Source organism: Diabrotica virgifera, chromosome 6 (assembly GCF_917563875.1).
Source record: "Diabrotica virgifera virgifera chromosome 6, PGI_DIABVI_V3a".
Lineage (NCBI taxonomy): Eukaryota > Metazoa > Arthropoda > Insecta > Coleoptera > Chrysomelidae > Diabrotica > Diabrotica virgifera.
The window spans coordinates 255,552,332-255,570,345 of record NC_065448.1 but is presented as its reverse complement, the minus strand read 5'-3'; the positions used below and the strand labels follow the sequence as shown (position 1 = coordinate 255,570,345).

Below are 18,014 nucleotides of genomic sequence, written 5' to 3'. Positions count from 1 at the left end.
CGTGTTCGTTATAGAGAGAGTCCACTGTATTTAATTTTCTGACTGCCTTTTGCAAGGCAATATTAAAGAGGAAACACGCAACCACGTCCCCTGTCTTGGACTATTATTAATGTCAAAGAACGTAGAGTTTTCTCCTTGAATTCTAACGTACAAGCTTACGTTTTGCATTGTTAGTTAAGTCAACCTAACTTAGGTCCCCTTAGATGGGATCCCAAAGTCTATCATTACATTATACAGGGTGATTGATTAGTAGAGTAAAGCTCAATAGCTCCGCTATAGCAATAAAAGTTAATAACAAAAATTTTAGCCACCTTTGAGCTTCACATTACAAAATTAGTTAGAATGTTACAGAGTGTTCGATAACACAGTGGCAGACCAAATGTTTTTTTAAATGGAACACCCTCTATTTTATTTTAAATTCGAAATCCTGTTAACTTCTCCATCATAAAAATATAACGGTTTGTTATGTTATACAGGGTATTTACAAAGTTATAACCAATTTTCTATGAAAATCGTAACAAGTTCAACTCCCTGTATAAATAAAAATAAGCAAAACAACAATGGTTTATCAATGCCATATTTTTTAACGTTTTGTCAAACTATTCAAGAATGGTCGATATTGCTAATTTTCTTTATATCAAATACAGGGTGAGTCAAAACGCAAGTACATTATTTTCTCAGTAATTTTAAATGGAACACCCTGTATTTTATATCACTATTGAAAAGTACCATTACCGTACTTTAATTTTTAGATAACATTCCCTATGTCTAAATTTATTAGTTTTCGAGATATTTTAATTTTTCAATGGATCAGTAGCGTGGCCACCCAAATCACCAGAATTTAATAAACTGGACTGATTTTTTTGGGGTTACGTTAATAATGAACATTATAAAATACCTCCAACAACAAGGGATAAGATGAAAAATAGAATACAAAGTGTATTTCGATGTGTTAATTTACAAATGCTCCGTAGAGTAAGTAGCTAATTCAATGATCGTTTTTAGGCGTACATAAATGTATTGGGAGGTAATTTTGAACCCCTTATGTAATTAAATATTAAAAATATTTTATTAAAAGTAGCTTCTAATTCTTTCAAACATGTTTTTTGCAAAATGTATTACCGATAAATTATGTTTCGTTCTTTATTTGTTACATTGTTACATTTATATACAAAAGTAGTGTTTAATTGTCTTCACAAAATGTCGTATTTTGTGTTTGTGTGTTTTTTTGTAAAATTTATTTCTAATTTTTTTGTTTATTTGTTGCATTTACATAAAAAAGTAGTTTTTAGTTGTTTCAAAAATGTTGCACATTGTGGTTGTGTTTTTTTTTTGTAAAATGTATTACTAATTTTCTTTGTTTATTTGTTGCATTTACATAAACAGATAGTTTTTAATTATTTCAAAAATGTTGCATGTAGTGGTTGTGTTTTTGTTTGTAAAATGTATTACTAATAAATTATTTTTATTTCTTTATTTGCTACAATATTACATTGATTACCGGATTGATAATCGGTAATCTTCAATTGTCAATTCAGTCATGGCTTTCTTAAAATTTAGATAAATTTAAACACCTAAAATAATTTGCTCTGAAAAATGAAAATATCTCGAAAACTAATAAATTTGGGCATAGGGAATGTTATATAAAAATTAAAGTACGTTAATGTTACTTTTCAATAATGATATAAAATACAGGGTGTTCCATTTAACATTACTGAGAAAATAATGTACTTGCGTTTTGACTCACCCTGTATTTGATATAAAGAAAATTAGCAATATCAATAATTCTTAAAAATTTTGACAATAAATAAAAAATATGGCATTAATAAACCATTGCTGTGCTTATTTTTATTTACACAGGGAGTTGAACTTGTTACGATTTTCATACAAAATTGGTTATAACTTTGTAAATACCCTATATAACATTACAAACCTTTATATTTTTGTGATGGAGAAGTTAACAGGATTTCGAATATAAAATAAAATATAGGGTGTTCCATTTAAAAAAAAACATAAGTTAGGTCTGCCACTGTGTTATCGAACACCCTGTAACATTCTAACTAATTTTGTAATGTGAAGCTCAAAGGTGGCTAAAATTTTTGTTATTAACTTTTATTGCTATCTATTACTATAGCGGAGCTATTGAGCTTTACCCTACTAATCAATCACCCTGTATAATGCAGTTCATTTAACACTGTCATAGGCTGCTTTAGAGTCGACGAAGAGATGGTTGTATCTATGTTATATTCTAGTGACTTATCTAGAATCTGCCTGCCAAAAAACTATATACTTACTTAAATCAGATGACGAGTTGTGTGGCCAGTCTTCATCATTAAATACACTATCAGAATCTGTAGGACTTTGAAGGGGCGAATGATTTTTTTCATTCTCTAATTCAACTTTTTGAATTGGCACTGGAGGTCCCAGCTTCCTTGGACAGTCATAAAATCTAGGATCCTCTTGAACGTTTAGGCAATTTAAGTAGTTTCTTTGTGGAAGTTCATAGCTTTCGTTGGTGTGCGTTATTGGATCAGATTTAAAGATCGTATTTTTCATGTTATACTGTAGTAATGTCTTAAAATCCTAAAACAGAAAAACCCAAATTAAAGATACTGCTGACAAAAGAAGACATCTATACAAAGTAGGTAAGGTGAATTAACTATGGTGCAAAAAGTGCAAATTGGAAGAAGACACTGACATACACATACACATACTAAGTGATGTAAGGCAGGAATTCACTGGGCCATAGAGGTTTGAACCAGAAGAGATCCTAAAACTACCAATACGAAAACTATTGGCCTTTGTTGAGGCCGCAGTACTTATTAGAGTCTAAGGAAAAAAAATAAAAGGTATGAAAAGAGGAACGAATTTTCATGCAAAATTCGTCCCCCTTTCCCTACCCCGCATCAACCACCAGTTTTTTTTTAATATCAAGTGTAGTTGAGTGGCACATCATTTGAAAGGTATTTTTTTTCTCTACAGGACCCTCTATTTTTTTTAATTTGCGGAATAACTTTAAAGATAATTTTAGATTTAACTAATTTATAATAAATTTGTTAAGTCCAAAATTATCTTCAAACTTATTACTTAAGGCTGTTTTATCGGTGCACCAAAACTTAGGGACAGTGTTTTCTCGGTTATTTACCGACAGAATGTCTTGAAATTTGGACACGTTATTCGAAATTATGTTGCCTTTAAAATGATGGTTTTACTTTTTTTATTTTTTTGAAAATTCTGTTGAAAAATTAGATTATAATGTTTAACGTTCTATTATAACCAAACTTTTTACTCCCATCACTTGAAAGAGTTTTTTTTTCTGTAATCGTTGATTTTTTTTTCACCTTTCTGTGTCCAGTAATAATCGAGAAAAGCGTGTTCCAACTTTGAAGAAAATTTGCTAAAAATATTGAAATCTAATAATGAAACGTGGTACGCAGCATTGGCGCTTAGTTTCATCGTTATCGCCTTCGTGACGACAAATCTCATGAACGTACCGTCAGTCGGTCAGTTCGCTTGAATTAGAATCCATTTCCAGTTATTCATTCTTGTATTTTCTTCATCAACTTGCTTAGTGTTTACAGTTTACAGTATTCTTAGTTATTTTGAAAACATTAAACTTATTTAGTTTACGGGTATTTTTAAGTACTTAATATATTATTAGTTTAGTGGTATAAGTTACAAGTTCTTTAGTTTACGCGTATTTTTAAGTATTTACATTAGTTTAGGGATATAAGTTGACAAGATAAGAAATGAGTCCCAGGGTGTTTTAAAATAAGACAGAAAATTATACTATTATCCACGATTTGTGTTTTATTCAGTTGGATACTTTTCTTATGTAACTGCAACCTATAAATATATTAAAATAATGTATATTACCGGCCAAACCCGATTTCAGGACAAACTAGTTTGGCCTAGGCCAAACTACTTTGTCCTAACCGCCTAGGATAAACTAGTATGACCTAGGTCAAACTAGTTTATCATATCACGCGTAGGCTAAACTAGTTTATCCTGATATAAATAAACACACTTCAGGCCAAACTAGTTTATCCTGATATAAAGACGCACTTCAGGCCAAACTAGTTTATCCTGATATAATAAAGATTCACACTTCAGGATAAACTAGTACGGCCTTCTTCTTATTCTTCTTGTAGTGCCTATCCGTTTCAGATGTTGGCGATCATCATGGCAATCTCTACTTTTCTCACTGCTGCTCTGAAAAGACTTGTAGTGGTTGTGCTGAACCACGTACGTAGATTTTTCAGCAAGGTGTTAAATGAAAGCTTATAATCCAAGGATGCTACTAAAAGTTAGGAATTTGACCTAGGCTGTCTGTCTGTCGATCTGTCCGACCGCGAATATAACGGCTTCGTCACTATACCAGGTAGAATGACAAATGAGGTGTCAAATGAAAGCTTATAATCCAAGGATGGTACTAAAAGTGACAAAATTCACCTAGGCTGTCTGTCTGTCGGTCCGTCCGACCGCGAATATAACTGCTCTGTCACTATACCAGGTAGAATGAAAAATGAGGTGTCAAATAAAAGCTTATAATCCAAGAATGTTACTAAAGCCCAAACTAGTTTGGCCTGAAGTGAGCGTCTAGAACCGGAAGTCCTAGAACAAATGACCCCACAGAAACTTTATGGGAAATGGCTCTCTGTCAAATGCTCTGAAACTTAGGATTGTGGTAGTTCTTGATGTGTAGAACAAAAGACTCCATGGACGCGTAGCTCCAAAAAATCATAGTTCTAAGATATAAGCCTCTGAAGATATAGGTATAGTGAGGACGTTTGAGTTGGAATAAATTTTCTCGAGAATGGGCAACTCTGGAGATAAATTAGGAATCAGGTCAATTTTTATTTTTAAATTATAATTCTTTGGCATATATATCATACTTTCTCACCTTTAATAACATCTTTGAATTATAAGCATTTATTTGACACCTCATTTTTCATTCTACCTGGTATAGTGACGGAGCAGTTATTTTCGCGGTCGGACGGACCGACGGACAGACAGCCTAGTTCAAATTTCTCACCTTTGGTACCATCCTTGGATTATAAGCTTTCATTTGACACCTTATTTGTCATTCCACCTAGTATAGTGACGGAGCAGTTATATTCGCGGTCGGACGGACCGACGGACAGACAGCCTAGGTCAAATTTCTCACTTTTAGTACCATCCTTGGATTATAAAGGACGTAATTTGGGAATTCCCCGCATGTAAAAGTCCTTACATGTTCGTCAAATTAGTTTCGACTCGGCTAAATTAGTGTAGGCTAGGCCGTACTAGGCGAAGGATTTCCTGGCTGAAAAATCTACGTACGTGGTTCAACACAACCACTACAAATCTTTTATGAGCAGCAGTGTGAAAAGTAGAGATTGCCATGATGGCCGCCAACATCCGAAACGGATAGGCACTACAAGAAGAAGAAGAAGAAGAAGGCCGTACTAGTTTATCCTAGGCCAAACTATGTGACAAAAATGTGATAATTCTTTTTAAAATATTACCTACGATAAAATCAATCTAAAAAGGTATTCCCGACAAAACTAATTTGAATGGAGAATAATGCATTTTGTTGTCATTAAAATACTTGTCCGCCGGCGCCACTGAGTAAAGATCGAATTGTCGGTCGCACTCCCTACTTCAAATCAATTTTAAATAGGGAGTCACGTGTGTCTGACGTCAGCAGTCTACGAAAGTAAGTGATACGCCCACTTAACATTGCAATGTGCTTCAACTGATAAAACAGCCTTAATAAAAAAAATAGAGCGTCGTTTAGAGAAAAAAATTACCTTTCAAACAATGTGCCATTTGACCACACTTGCTATTTAACAAAAAGTGGTGGTCGATGCGGGGCAGTAGGGGGTTAAATTTCAGGGCATGAATTTTGCATGAAAATTCCTCCCATTAAAAATTGACGTTTCTTTTTTAATTTGAAGAAACTCTTGGTTTCTGAGTTTCTGGGGGGGGGGGGTCAAATTTTCGTTGGAAAAGACTGTATATCTTAGTTTTTAAAAATTCTTATTATAAATAAACGAGAACGGAAATTATTATGATAAAGGTTTTGTGAAGAAATATAATGCTTTTGGTTTTTTACGTGAATAAAAAAGAAAAACCTACTATTTTGTTAAATTGTGTCAGATTATAAAAACACAAGCATAGGTTTTAAATACAAATTTAAGTGATTGATGTTCCACATATAAATCCTAAAACAACAACACCATGATGATAAGATGAAAAAATTAGTTACACAGAAAAATGCAGTGTCAAAGTGTTAGGGTACATTAAAATTAACAAATTTAAGAACTAACAAAAAACAAAGAAAATATAACCAACATAGTTATTCAATTAATACATGAATTATTTCTGTAGATGGTTGTAAAGACATCCAATAGTATGGTTTTGTATATAGCTTATAATAATACAGCTTATAATTAATAAAGCATATTTCTAATCCTAATTCTAAATGAATAGAGAATTTAAATGTTTAATAAACAGCAAAAATGTTCTGCGAACTTACCTTAGGATCAAATATAGGTGATTTTCCAGTAATACACTCCGAAATAGGAATGTATGGACTAGTACTAACAGGAGATACTGGTGGTGTCTCATTAAAATTATTCAATAATGTAATTCTCCTGTCACTAGGTTCTTCAGTAACTTCTACATCAGGACATGGACCTGTCATTTGTCCTAAAAAAACATGTAAAATTATTATCATTTTAAAGCTACACATTTTTATTACAGCTCTAAATCCACAACTATTTAAAAAAATCATACTTAAATAATGTCACAATATTAACTCTGTGTTAACTCTGAAACTTGCTTTTATATTTAATTCAAACATTCTCAACATTTCAAAAATCTTGTTAACAAATCTGTTATATACAGGTTTTTCAGTCAACTCATGTATTTGATCATTTAACTGATTCTATTTTCATAAAGTGTAGCTAAAAGTATCAGAAAGCTACCTGATTACCAATCTGGACCAGCTAGTGTTAGAAGATTAACAACAATTAAATTGCTAAGTGGCTGACCGGGATGGGTCACTCTCTTGTCCTGAGGATAAATCGATTCTAAAGTCCACAAGGAAAAAGTTTTCCTGTAGTTGGCTGTATACCATATAATACAAAAAACGACTAAAATCGTGATTTAACATGCTAACCACCAAAATACAATTTTATAAAAATATACGGGTGGGTAAAAACCCTTTAAAAGTGATCCGTCATGGAAACATAGATGAAATATGTGGACTTAAACATGGATATTCAAAATATTCCATGTTACTTGCCACCATAGAGTAAACATGTGAACAAGTCGATTTAGAGCTCAGATGGTACCTAGAGCATATTACATGGAATATTTTGAACATCCATGTTTAAGTTCACATATTTCATCTATGTTTCCATGACGGATCACTTTTAAAGGGGTTTTACCCATATATTTTTATAAAATTGTATTTTGGTGGTTAGCATGTTAGATCACATAAGCACTGATGATGATTGGTCATCCAATCGGAAACTAGTTCTGTGATGTAGCCCTTTTTAGGGATTTTTAAAAATATACCTTTTATAAAGGATTTTAGTCGTTTTTTGAAACTAAAGTCTCAAACACGGGTGAATAAATCAAAGACATATCAAGTATGATATTATATCTCCAGAGGATAATATTAAAATCGTTAGATGGCATGTGAGGAGATTAATCTGGGGGAAATTTGCAAATTCTGAGGAGATATTGGACATGGACAGAATAAAATTGGATTGATGGTAAAAACTGGTCAGATCTGGTCAACTGGCAAAATGGGACAGATGATAAAAACTGGTCATGAATGAAGTAAGATGGAAAGAATATAAACTAGAGAAATTGTATGAAAATGTAGAGGAGAAAATTCAACCCCATGGTGGACTGCACAGAATGGATCACAGAAATTATCATGGCTCTTGTTTTATTCAGTTTTACAAAGAAAAAATGAATCATTACTAATGTTTAAGCTCATAAAGCTACTCTACTTTTATACTCTGGGCTAATTAGCAAAATACAAGGAAAAGTTATTTACCAGCAATTTTATTGCTGGAATCGAATCTTATGATTGTATATATTAATAATATAGGTATGCAAAGTCCGCAGATAGTGTGCTACTTTTTTTTATAAACAAAATGGCTCCCGAAAATCATGTTTTTTTTTCAATTTTTGCACTATAACTCCAAAAATTTTAACTTTACACCAAAAACACCCAAATAAAAATTCACCATAATTAAATTCTGCATAGAGACGTGTTTTTCCCGATTTACTTCGATGCAAATTTCGCCCGGAAAATGCGGAGTTTTCCAACAAAATCTTAATTTTTTAACTAAAATTTTAGATAAGTAATTATTTATCAATAATTAAATAACTTGATAGTATAAAAGCTCTTTTCGTATAGATTATCATTCCAGAAGCATATGGAAATTGAATGAACAGTTTAGCAACAATTCACTTGTTAATTAAAAATTTACGGTCGCTATAATAACCACAATAATTATGATACATAAGAATAACTATGATTTTTGTATAAAAAGATACTGTACCTATTTAATGTACTTTACAGAATTGAAATTGGACTATTTAAGCAGCCTCAGGAATATTTTAAAATTATAAAAAAAATTTTTGGCTTATAAACAAATAGAATATTTCAGGAAATATTAAATTAAATGAAATGATAAAAACGGTATTGGAAAAAAAGCGGCAGGACGCTTCTTTTAAAAGAAAAAACGTTTAATTATGATGAGTGGTTCCTTAGATACAACCGGTCAAAATTGACCGGTATTTACGGCAAAGATATAAACAATAGGATCATAATTTTCGAACAATCACTTTTTTACTTTTGTCCTCTTTCTCCACACCAATTTTCATATCTTTAAAGTACTCATAACATATATTATTATAATAAAAACTATCGATATTACGAGTGATAATTGCCAAAAATAGCAAAATTCCAATCAAAAATTAGGTTGGAGAAAATGTAATCTCAAAGTTCAAAATCTGTATACGTTAAAAAAAAAAGAATGTGTGTGTACTTTGTACGCACGTAAGAAGTTATACTTCTATTATATGATTATATGATTATATGATTATAAACGAAATTAATATACTTTTTATTTATATTTTATTTAAATATTAAATTAATTTATACTTAATACTTCTCAAACATTTTTATTAAAACAGTGCCAAAAATTAAAATAATAAAAAAATAAAACACACACAAACACATTAAAAATGCCACAAATGATTTCTGAACATTAATTGTCGGAAAAATTTTTAACTAAATACGTATTTTCTGAAAATAAAATTATATAATAAATATACTTACAATCATAAAATGTATAAAAAAAATAAAAAAATAAAAGTTTCTATTGGGATTCGAACCAACTTACCACGCGGCTGGTATTTGCGTTGTATTGGGATTCACCCGCATTAAAACTGCACCACAGAGGCAGCTTGTCATTATGTGCGAAGATCGTCTAACTAAACAGATTAACCTTTTGACATTTTTAACTTATGTAAATCAAATTATTTTGATTTTGAATTGAAATGATTTAGAATTGAAAAAATACAACAAAACATAGGGTAAGAAGACAATATATTAGGTGAATATTGATATAAATTTTGATGGTAATCAAATTATGTAAAAAAAAGTATTACATACTACTTATGTATTTTGGTAGGTTCAAGGTAGGTATCGGAGCCCGTATAACGACTAATACATTTCGCAATCACTTGCGTCGTGCAAAGTGGCTATGTTCAAATATCATAACAAAATTTGATCAACTATTTATAAAACACTTACCAGTGAAAGATTCTTTAGCTTTGAATAAGCGAGATCTGCGGCACTCATACTAGGCACAGTTTGATGAGCTTTCACATTGGCATGCAACAATCATCTCTTCTATGTAAATAAGTCCAAAAATATAATATGAAAACTATTTAAAAAGGCAGTATAACCATTAACTAACTTTTTGTTTGTTGTTTCTCTTCCTACAAATTTTAAAACGCAACAAGCATACATTATAACCAAAGACAGTCCCACAGCTGCCATATTGGATAATTTTTGTCATGTCATTTGAACATCCAATCAGAACAAAGTTATAATGCGCATGCGCCCGGTCGCTAGGTTTTCCCATATAAAATTTCACCGTCATTACGCCCGTAAAGAAGTATAACTTCAAAAATGCATTTTCTCGGCTTCCCTTGGAGCAATTTTCTTCTTTTTGTTTCCAAGTAACTCGGGTAGAGCCATCTAACTAACGCATTATTAAATGTCAAACTTGCTTTTGTTTTGTTATAATGGATTAATTTCTTTATAAGAAAAGAAAACTACATATTTTTTGCAGTTGTAGACATTTTTTAGATAAACTTACTACAAGTGTACCTTTTAACTTTAAAAACACAAATATTCTCATTTGAAAGCTGTATAATTATTTAAATATATTATGTTATGAGTATTTTAAAGATATGAAAATTGGTGTTGAGAAATAGGACCGAAATAAAAAGGTGATGGTTCGACAATTATGATCCTATTGTTTATATATTTGCCGTAAATGCCGGTCAACTTTGACCGGTTATATCTCAGGAATGACTCATCACACTTAAACGTTTGTTTTTAAAGAAGCGTCCTGCCGCTTTTTTTCTAATACAGTTTTCATGATTTAATTTAATTTATTATTTCCCGAGATATTTTATTTGTTTATAAGCCAAAAAATTGTTTATAATTTTAAAATATTCCTGAGGTCGCCTAAATAGTCTAATTTCAATTCTGTGAATTACATTAGATAGGTACAATGTCTTTTTATACAAAAATCATAGTTATTCTTATGTATCATAATTAGTGTGGTTATTATAGGGACCGTAAATTTTTAATTAACAAGTCAATTGTGGCTAAACTGTTCATTCAATTTCCATTGGCTTCTGGAATTATAATCTATTTGAAAAGAGCTTTTATACTCCCAAGTTATTTAATTATTGATAAACAATTAGTTATCTAAAATTTTAGTTGAAACTTAAAGATTTTGCTGGAAAACCCCGCATCTTCTGGGGAAAATTTTGATCAAAGTAAATCGGGAAAAACACGTCTATGCAGAATTTAATTACGGTGAATTTTTATTTGGGTATTTTTTGGTGTGAAGTTAAAATCTTTGGAGTTATAGCGCAAATCTGCGGACTTTGCATACCTATATTATTAATATATATAATCATAAGATTTGATTCCAGCAATAAAATTGCTGGTAAATAACTTTTCCCAAAAATGGCCTAGTCTCCGATAATCTGCCCATACTATAAAGGAATCCCTCATAAAGCTACAAGCCCTCGATTGTATTGTACAATATTGTTATTGTGTTCCTTTTGTTGATGTTTTCTTATGCTATGTTTTTACTTATGTCTTTTTGTTTACGTTTATGTTTTGTTTATGATATTCTTCCACTGTACTGTAATACTGAAGTCAAGAAATAAATTAAAATAAAAATAAAAATATGGTTATTATGTAATGTTAACTTACCCTCTTCTTCTTCACTTGTAGATTTTAAGCCACATACTTTACAGATACATGTCACCCAGGATCTCATTTCATTATCTGTATCGGCAGCTAAGTAGTAAGTACGAGTTGGTGTTTTTATATCAAAGACGTGATCAAATTTTAATTTTCTTTCATCTAACTTTAGCCCTAAGTCGACTTGTTCACACTGATCTAAATTGATGACTCCTTTAAGCTTCCTACAGTTTCTATCAGTATAATATGTGAGGATATATTGACCAGGTAGTTCTCCAGAATGGGTCAGTAAAAACCACCTTCTTCTCCACCTCTAAAATTCGAAAATTTCTTAGTATTAAAGCGTAATTTGCTAAGCTATATAACTTATTAGCTAAATCAATGTACTCAACTCAACAAAAGAAAAGTACACAACTGCTATTGATTTTATAGGGAATCACATGGAGGTATTTTTAATGACATTTTGTTCAATAATAATAAAAATAGTTTAATCTTGCTTGTTTAAATTAACAATTTATACTGAGTCAAGGTCAACTTTACACTGATTCATGCATTTAAAATAAACAATGGACAAAGTTTAACTGTGTGTGTATTTTCAATAATTAACATTCTCTCCTAATGCAGTTTTCCTTTTCCTTCTCACTGCTGGTGGAATATTTTCTTTCTAAATAATGTCTTTATTCTTCTTTAGCTATCCTACGTAGTAAGGACAACAAAGAAATAATCCTTTTTTTGTAGTTACAAATATTCGTATTCGCATTCGCATTCGCGAATATTCGCATATTTTCGCATATTCGCATCCACATTCGAGAAATTTGTGCGAATGTTTTGCGAATATGAAAACTAGAAAAAAAATAACTTTAAGATAATATTAGGTTAATAAAATCAAAATCTATTCACTTCTCATCTTTTTTTATTAAGAAAAGGTAACTTAACCTCAAACATGCAGCTACTCTCAAATGGAAATATGCAGGACACAACAGCAGACAAAGAGACGGAAGATGGAATGAAGCGATAACTCACTGGAGACCTTGGGACTACAAAAGAGGAAGGGGCAGACCACAGATGAGATGGTTGGATGACCTAAAAAGATATGCAGGGACCAGAATGACAGCATTAGCACTGAACCGAGAAGAGTGGAAAAATATGGGGGAGGCCTACGTTCAACTTTGGACAAATGAAGGGCAATAGATAGATAGAACTTAACCTTGTATAATCACATTATCAACCTTCACTTTTTTTATTATTTGATATTATGTAATAAAGCTTAAGATTCAGATTGATTTACACTAAATATCAATTAACTTTTCATTATAAATTTAGGAAACATTACAAAAATAGAAACAAATTTAAAAAAAAACTGTACATTCGAATTCGCATCTGCGAATGTCGGTAGCAGATATTCGCTTTCACATTCGTATTTGCGAATGTTCAAAAAATGACATTCTTTACATCACTAATTGGAAGACTTTGGCAACTGCCACTGTGACAGGAGTATTTTATAAAATTCTCCTCTGACAGTTTGACTCCAATACAGTAGGACCCCGATAATCCGTGTGCGGAGATTATCCAGGCTGCGGATTATCTGTGCTATGATTTTCTATTACTCCAATTGCATTTTTGAGGTTTTATCAAAGTAGCGTGACCATAAATCACTCATAATGATGGAGAGATAGAAGGAGACTCATAATGAAAGATTTATTTTTTCTGTTATCCATTTATGGTAGGTACATATGTATGTATATACATACATATGTAATATATATGAGAAATAAATGTTTGGATTATCTGTGTATTTAAATTATCCGTGCCAATGTCCGGTCCCGATGAGCACGGATAATCGGGGTTCTACTGTATGTCTAAAGGTATGAAACTATGAAAATAATGTAAATTTATAGATTTCTATTGATAATTTCCCACCTCCACTAGTTTGATCTCTTTTTATTTCACAATGTATTAAGTATTTTGTTCTAAGTGATTAAGTTCTAAGTTCTAAGTGCTTTTTTCATTATCTTACATGTTTGACGAGAGAAAAGAAGTATGCCCACTCTCTGTACATGAAGAATCGGTCTGATGATAATTATTCCAATTTCTCTCGTCTCCGATCAGAATGTAAACGGTTGTCTGATGCATGCTTTTCCCTGTATATTAGAGGTTTAGATGCTGAATTGCAGAATAACCCTTATTCTTTTTGGAAATATATTAGGGATAAACTGTCTAGTCACAGCCTTCCTGTTGATGTTTCATAATGAACAATCAGCTTCTAATGGACAAGGTATTGCTAATTTATTCAAAGATTTCTTTCAGACTGTTTACTTACCCAATAATAACGATCTCAAGTTACCCAGTGCACATTTAGATAGCAACATCGGTGCTTGCTTCAATATCACTGACTTTATTGTCACTGATATTTTTGACGGTATATGTTCTCTTCCAAATAAAACTTCCAGCGGTCCAGATGGTGTTCCTAATTTCCTTTTAAAAAAATGTGTCTGCACTGTTGTTGGGCCATTACTGTTATTATTTAATAAATCCTTACAGTCTTCTACATATCCAGGTGCTTGGAAGGATTGCTTGGAGTTTTGTTGTACCCATATTTAAAAAAGGTAAGAAGAATGACATAGAAAATTATCATAGTATATGCATTCAATCCGCAATTCCCAAACTCTTTGATAGTTTGGTAGCTAAGCAGCTGTCGTGGGTGTGCAGGGGTCTGATTTCTGAATCTCAGCATGGTTTTTGAAGACAAAAATCTACAGTAACGAATCTAGTTTGCTACCAATCTGATCTCTTAAAGCATATGGAAGATCGTAAGCAGATTGATGCTATTTATACGGATTTCAGTAAGGCATTTGATCGTGCTGATCACCAAATTCTCCTTAATAAATTGGCATCCATAGGTTTTCATGTCCATTTTGTTGAGTGGGTTAAAAACTTTTTATCTGGTCGTACCCAATGAGTTAAAGTGGGTGGTCTTTTTTCTGATGTTATTACTGTAAGTTCTGGTGTTCCACAGGCTGGGCATACGTCTCCCCTGTTTTTTGACTTATTTGTTAATGATATCGTTAATTGCTTCTTATATAGTAAATGTTTAATGTTGGCTGATGATGTAAAACTTTGGCGAGTTGTGAATGATATTGAGGATCAGAAACTTTTACAGGCTGATATGGATCGCTTATTTGATTGGTGCATTTGCAATAATCTTCAGTTATGTGTTGAGAAAGGTTTGTTATATTAGTTTTTCCCGTAAGTTAAACAGAATTGATACTGCTTATCACATAGACAGTAAACCTATTAGATATGTCTCGTCTATTAGAGATCTAGGTGTTATCATGGATGAAAAGCTCTCATTTGTCGAACATATCAATTCGTTATCCGTAAAAGCTTCTAAATTACTTGGATTTGTTAAAAGAAACTCTAAATACTTCTCTATTGATGCTGTTAGGTTAATCTATTGTTGTCTAGTCAGATCTATATTAGAATATTGTTCGGTAGTTTGGTCTCCGTACCATCAAATTCATATTGACACTATTGAAAAAGTCCAAAGTTCCTAAAATACTGTGCTTATAAAACTCAGATTTATATTGAGAACCATGATTACACTGGGATTGAGCAACGTTTATCATTAGCTCCCCTTAGTGTTAGGCGTGATATTTCGGGAGGTGTCTTTGTTTTCAAAATCATTAATGGACTTATTGATTGTCCCCGTTTGTTGGATAGTATAAGATTTAATGTACCATATCCAGGTTTACTCTACAATGTTACCTTTAACACAGCCTTTCACAGAACATCCTACGGTAGTAACATGCCTTTAGATAGATATATGTGCTTCCTTAACGGTTTTGATATGGATCTGTTTAATATAAGCCTGGGCCAACTGAGGAGATCTCTTGCCATGTGATAATTAGGTTTCATCTTGCAATGTTGTTGTATTTTATTATTGTATTTGTGTTTTGTATAATTTTATTGATTTGTTTCAGTTACATACGTGTACATTTTATATTTTATTTTTCTAACTTTTATGTTTTGAATATCTTGCTTGGTGATTTTTCAAGCCTTTTATATTTTAATGAATGGTTGTACCTCATTTTTTTATTGTGTTTATTGTATTTTTACTGTTAATGGGGTTTTCCCGTGTGTAAATAAATAAATAAAAATAAATAAGTATGTTTTCCGTCTTTTCCGTTATTGTGCTGGTTATTAGTGCACTCAATCACTGTATACAAAATTTGACTGAATAGTTACCTATAGCATGTTGCCACCAAATAATTTGCACAATTTGCACCCATATTGTTCATATACTAAGATTTGTAATGGAATTTTAAAGCAAATTGTTTATGATGATTCAAAGCATTGTCAGTATTAGGTCTGGATCCCGCATATGAAAAAAAAGTTAATTAATAGCAAGCTGAAAATTTGTTAATAGCTTAAGGATGTCCATAGGCGTAACCAGGGGGGGGTTTTGGGGGTTGTAACCCCCCCCATTGGGATGTACTTTGAGCTCTATACGCTTAACACCATAGCCCTCAGAGACCTTCCAGTAGTTGTAACCCCCCCCTTTCAGGTAGTTGTAACCCCCCCCCTTAGGATCATCCTGGTTACGCCTATGAGGATGTCTAGTCAGACAAACTTTAGTTTTAAAAAAAAGTTTTAATTGTGGTACAGGTTAAAAATTTGGAACAGTCAGACGAAAACTGCACATGTATTTTGTCCAACAGAACAGACTTAAACTCTTCAAACAGAGATTAAACTCTCATGCAAAAATCAGACTGCTATTTATCACCAAATGGATGTTTTAATGAGTGGAACATGTAGAATATGTCAAATGACAGGAATTATGACAGGTGATAAATAGCAGTCCGATTTTTGCATGAGAGTTTAATCTCTATTCGGATAGTTTAAGTCTGTTCTGTCGGACAAAATAAATGTGCCGTTTTCTTGGTATGACCGTCCCAAATTTTTAACCTGTTCCACAATGAAAACTGCCCCTGTTCCAGTGTTCCCATATATCAAAGTTTATCGACGACTAGACACCGTTAAGCTATTAACAAATTTTCAGCTTGCTATTAATCAACTTTTTTTTTCATCCGCGGGATCCAGACCTATATTTACTTTTCAGACAAGTCAAATAGACAGTATAAAATATATGAGATTGTTTAGGTACCCATCAATTTTTTGATCATATCTTGTCCAGGTGGGATTATTGATATAAATAAAAAGATGTTAATTTTTTTTTCAATTACCTAAGTATGTAGGATTATTCCTATAAAATATTACACAACATTTTCATATCTTTTTCTTTGTTCTTTTGGTGTGCGTATTGTTTGTGATATAGTCAATAGTATTATAAATAATGTTAACGAATACTGAACAAGTAATTCTGCAATTACAAATTTATTAGTTACTAATTTGTACATAAAGGTCAAATTTTAATTAAGGTACTTATGTGATTTATCCTGATATAAGAAGTATACCATAATAATTGAAGTACTTCTTGACTATCTATTATTGGAGTTCATTAAAATATGAATATAGCCTGAGTGATGATTAATTTTTAAATAAAATGAAGATGCAATATAAATTTAATTGGCAGACAACAATAACATTGAAAATACCACTATCTTATAAAAAGTAACTGATTTTAAGACATGTATGACTAACAATCCAGCTCTTACCTGTACCTATCTACACACAGTTTTTATTCACTATCTTTCAGGATATAGTTATTAGAAACTATGTACAACAATATAGTAAATAGACTCATTATCTTAAAGTATGAATCACTAATTTTTAGATAAACAATACAAACAAGGTGTGCTAATAGAAGTGTCAAAAGTAGTATTACTTACAGCCCTCCAGATTCGTTTTGTCGGTGGTGATTTTGTCAGCCAGCCTTCAAATACCACTTCTTGTGGATTCTTGGCCATCTTTTACAAAAATAACTTCACGTATTGGTATTGTCCTCGTTACCTTTTAATCATCAATTGATGACTAATAATAAGCATTATCACTTGTCAAAATATTACACTTTCCCTTTAATCGAAGACGTTCACTAATATCTAAGGTCGTTCTTGGTCGTATTCGCGTAAACGTTACTAACAAAAATAAAAGATTAAATTAATGTTATTAGTTCTGTTTTTTATTCGTTTTCGTTTGGCCAGCTGCCATTTTCATCGGTATTTATTTTATTTTTGTTTTCTTCTTCTCTTTTGAAAATATCTGAAATCAAAGTTTAATGAATTCCACAAAGTCAATCAAGTGTCTCTAATACTAAATAAATCTCCGTGTTCTGTGGCACGCAAATAAAAATGATTTTGTGAAGAAAGCTTAAGTCCCTGTCACACTATCAAAGGTGAGGAAGGTGACTAAAGACCAAGGTCCCTATACCATAGGTTGTATGGTAACTTTGACATTGACAAATGAAATATTGTCATCGTGACGTCACCCAGACGATCAATTTTACGAATTGTTTGTAAACATAATAGGATAC

The 18,014-nt window shown here is 31.8% G+C and overlaps 1 protein-coding gene across 2 annotated transcripts in view; it reads right to left on the bottom strand.

Moving 5' to 3' along the window:
- The window catches only part of LOC114331539 (GRB2-associated-binding protein 1), a 37,683-nt gene extending 19,889 nt beyond the window's left edge, over positions 1 to 17,794 (bottom strand). The window contains exons 1-4 of one of the 2 annotated variants that reach the window (XM_050653941.1): positions 17,374 to 17,794; positions 11,534 to 11,837; positions 6,521 to 6,693; positions 2,295 to 2,583 (exon numbers count right to left, since the gene is read on the bottom strand). In XM_050653941.1, coding sequence (XP_050509898.1) covers positions 2,295 to 2,583; positions 6,521 to 6,693; positions 11,534 to 11,837; positions 17,374 to 17,451 — 844 coding nt within the window. In that variant the 5' untranslated portion in view covers positions 17,452 to 17,794. Of the gene's footprint in view, positions 1 to 2,294; positions 2,584 to 6,520; positions 6,694 to 11,533; positions 11,838 to 17,199; positions 17,311 to 17,373 lie in introns of those variants that run through there. The other variant, XM_050653942.1, reaches the window with a different exon arrangement.
- Between the last annotated feature and the right edge of the window lie 220 nt (positions 17,795 to 18,014).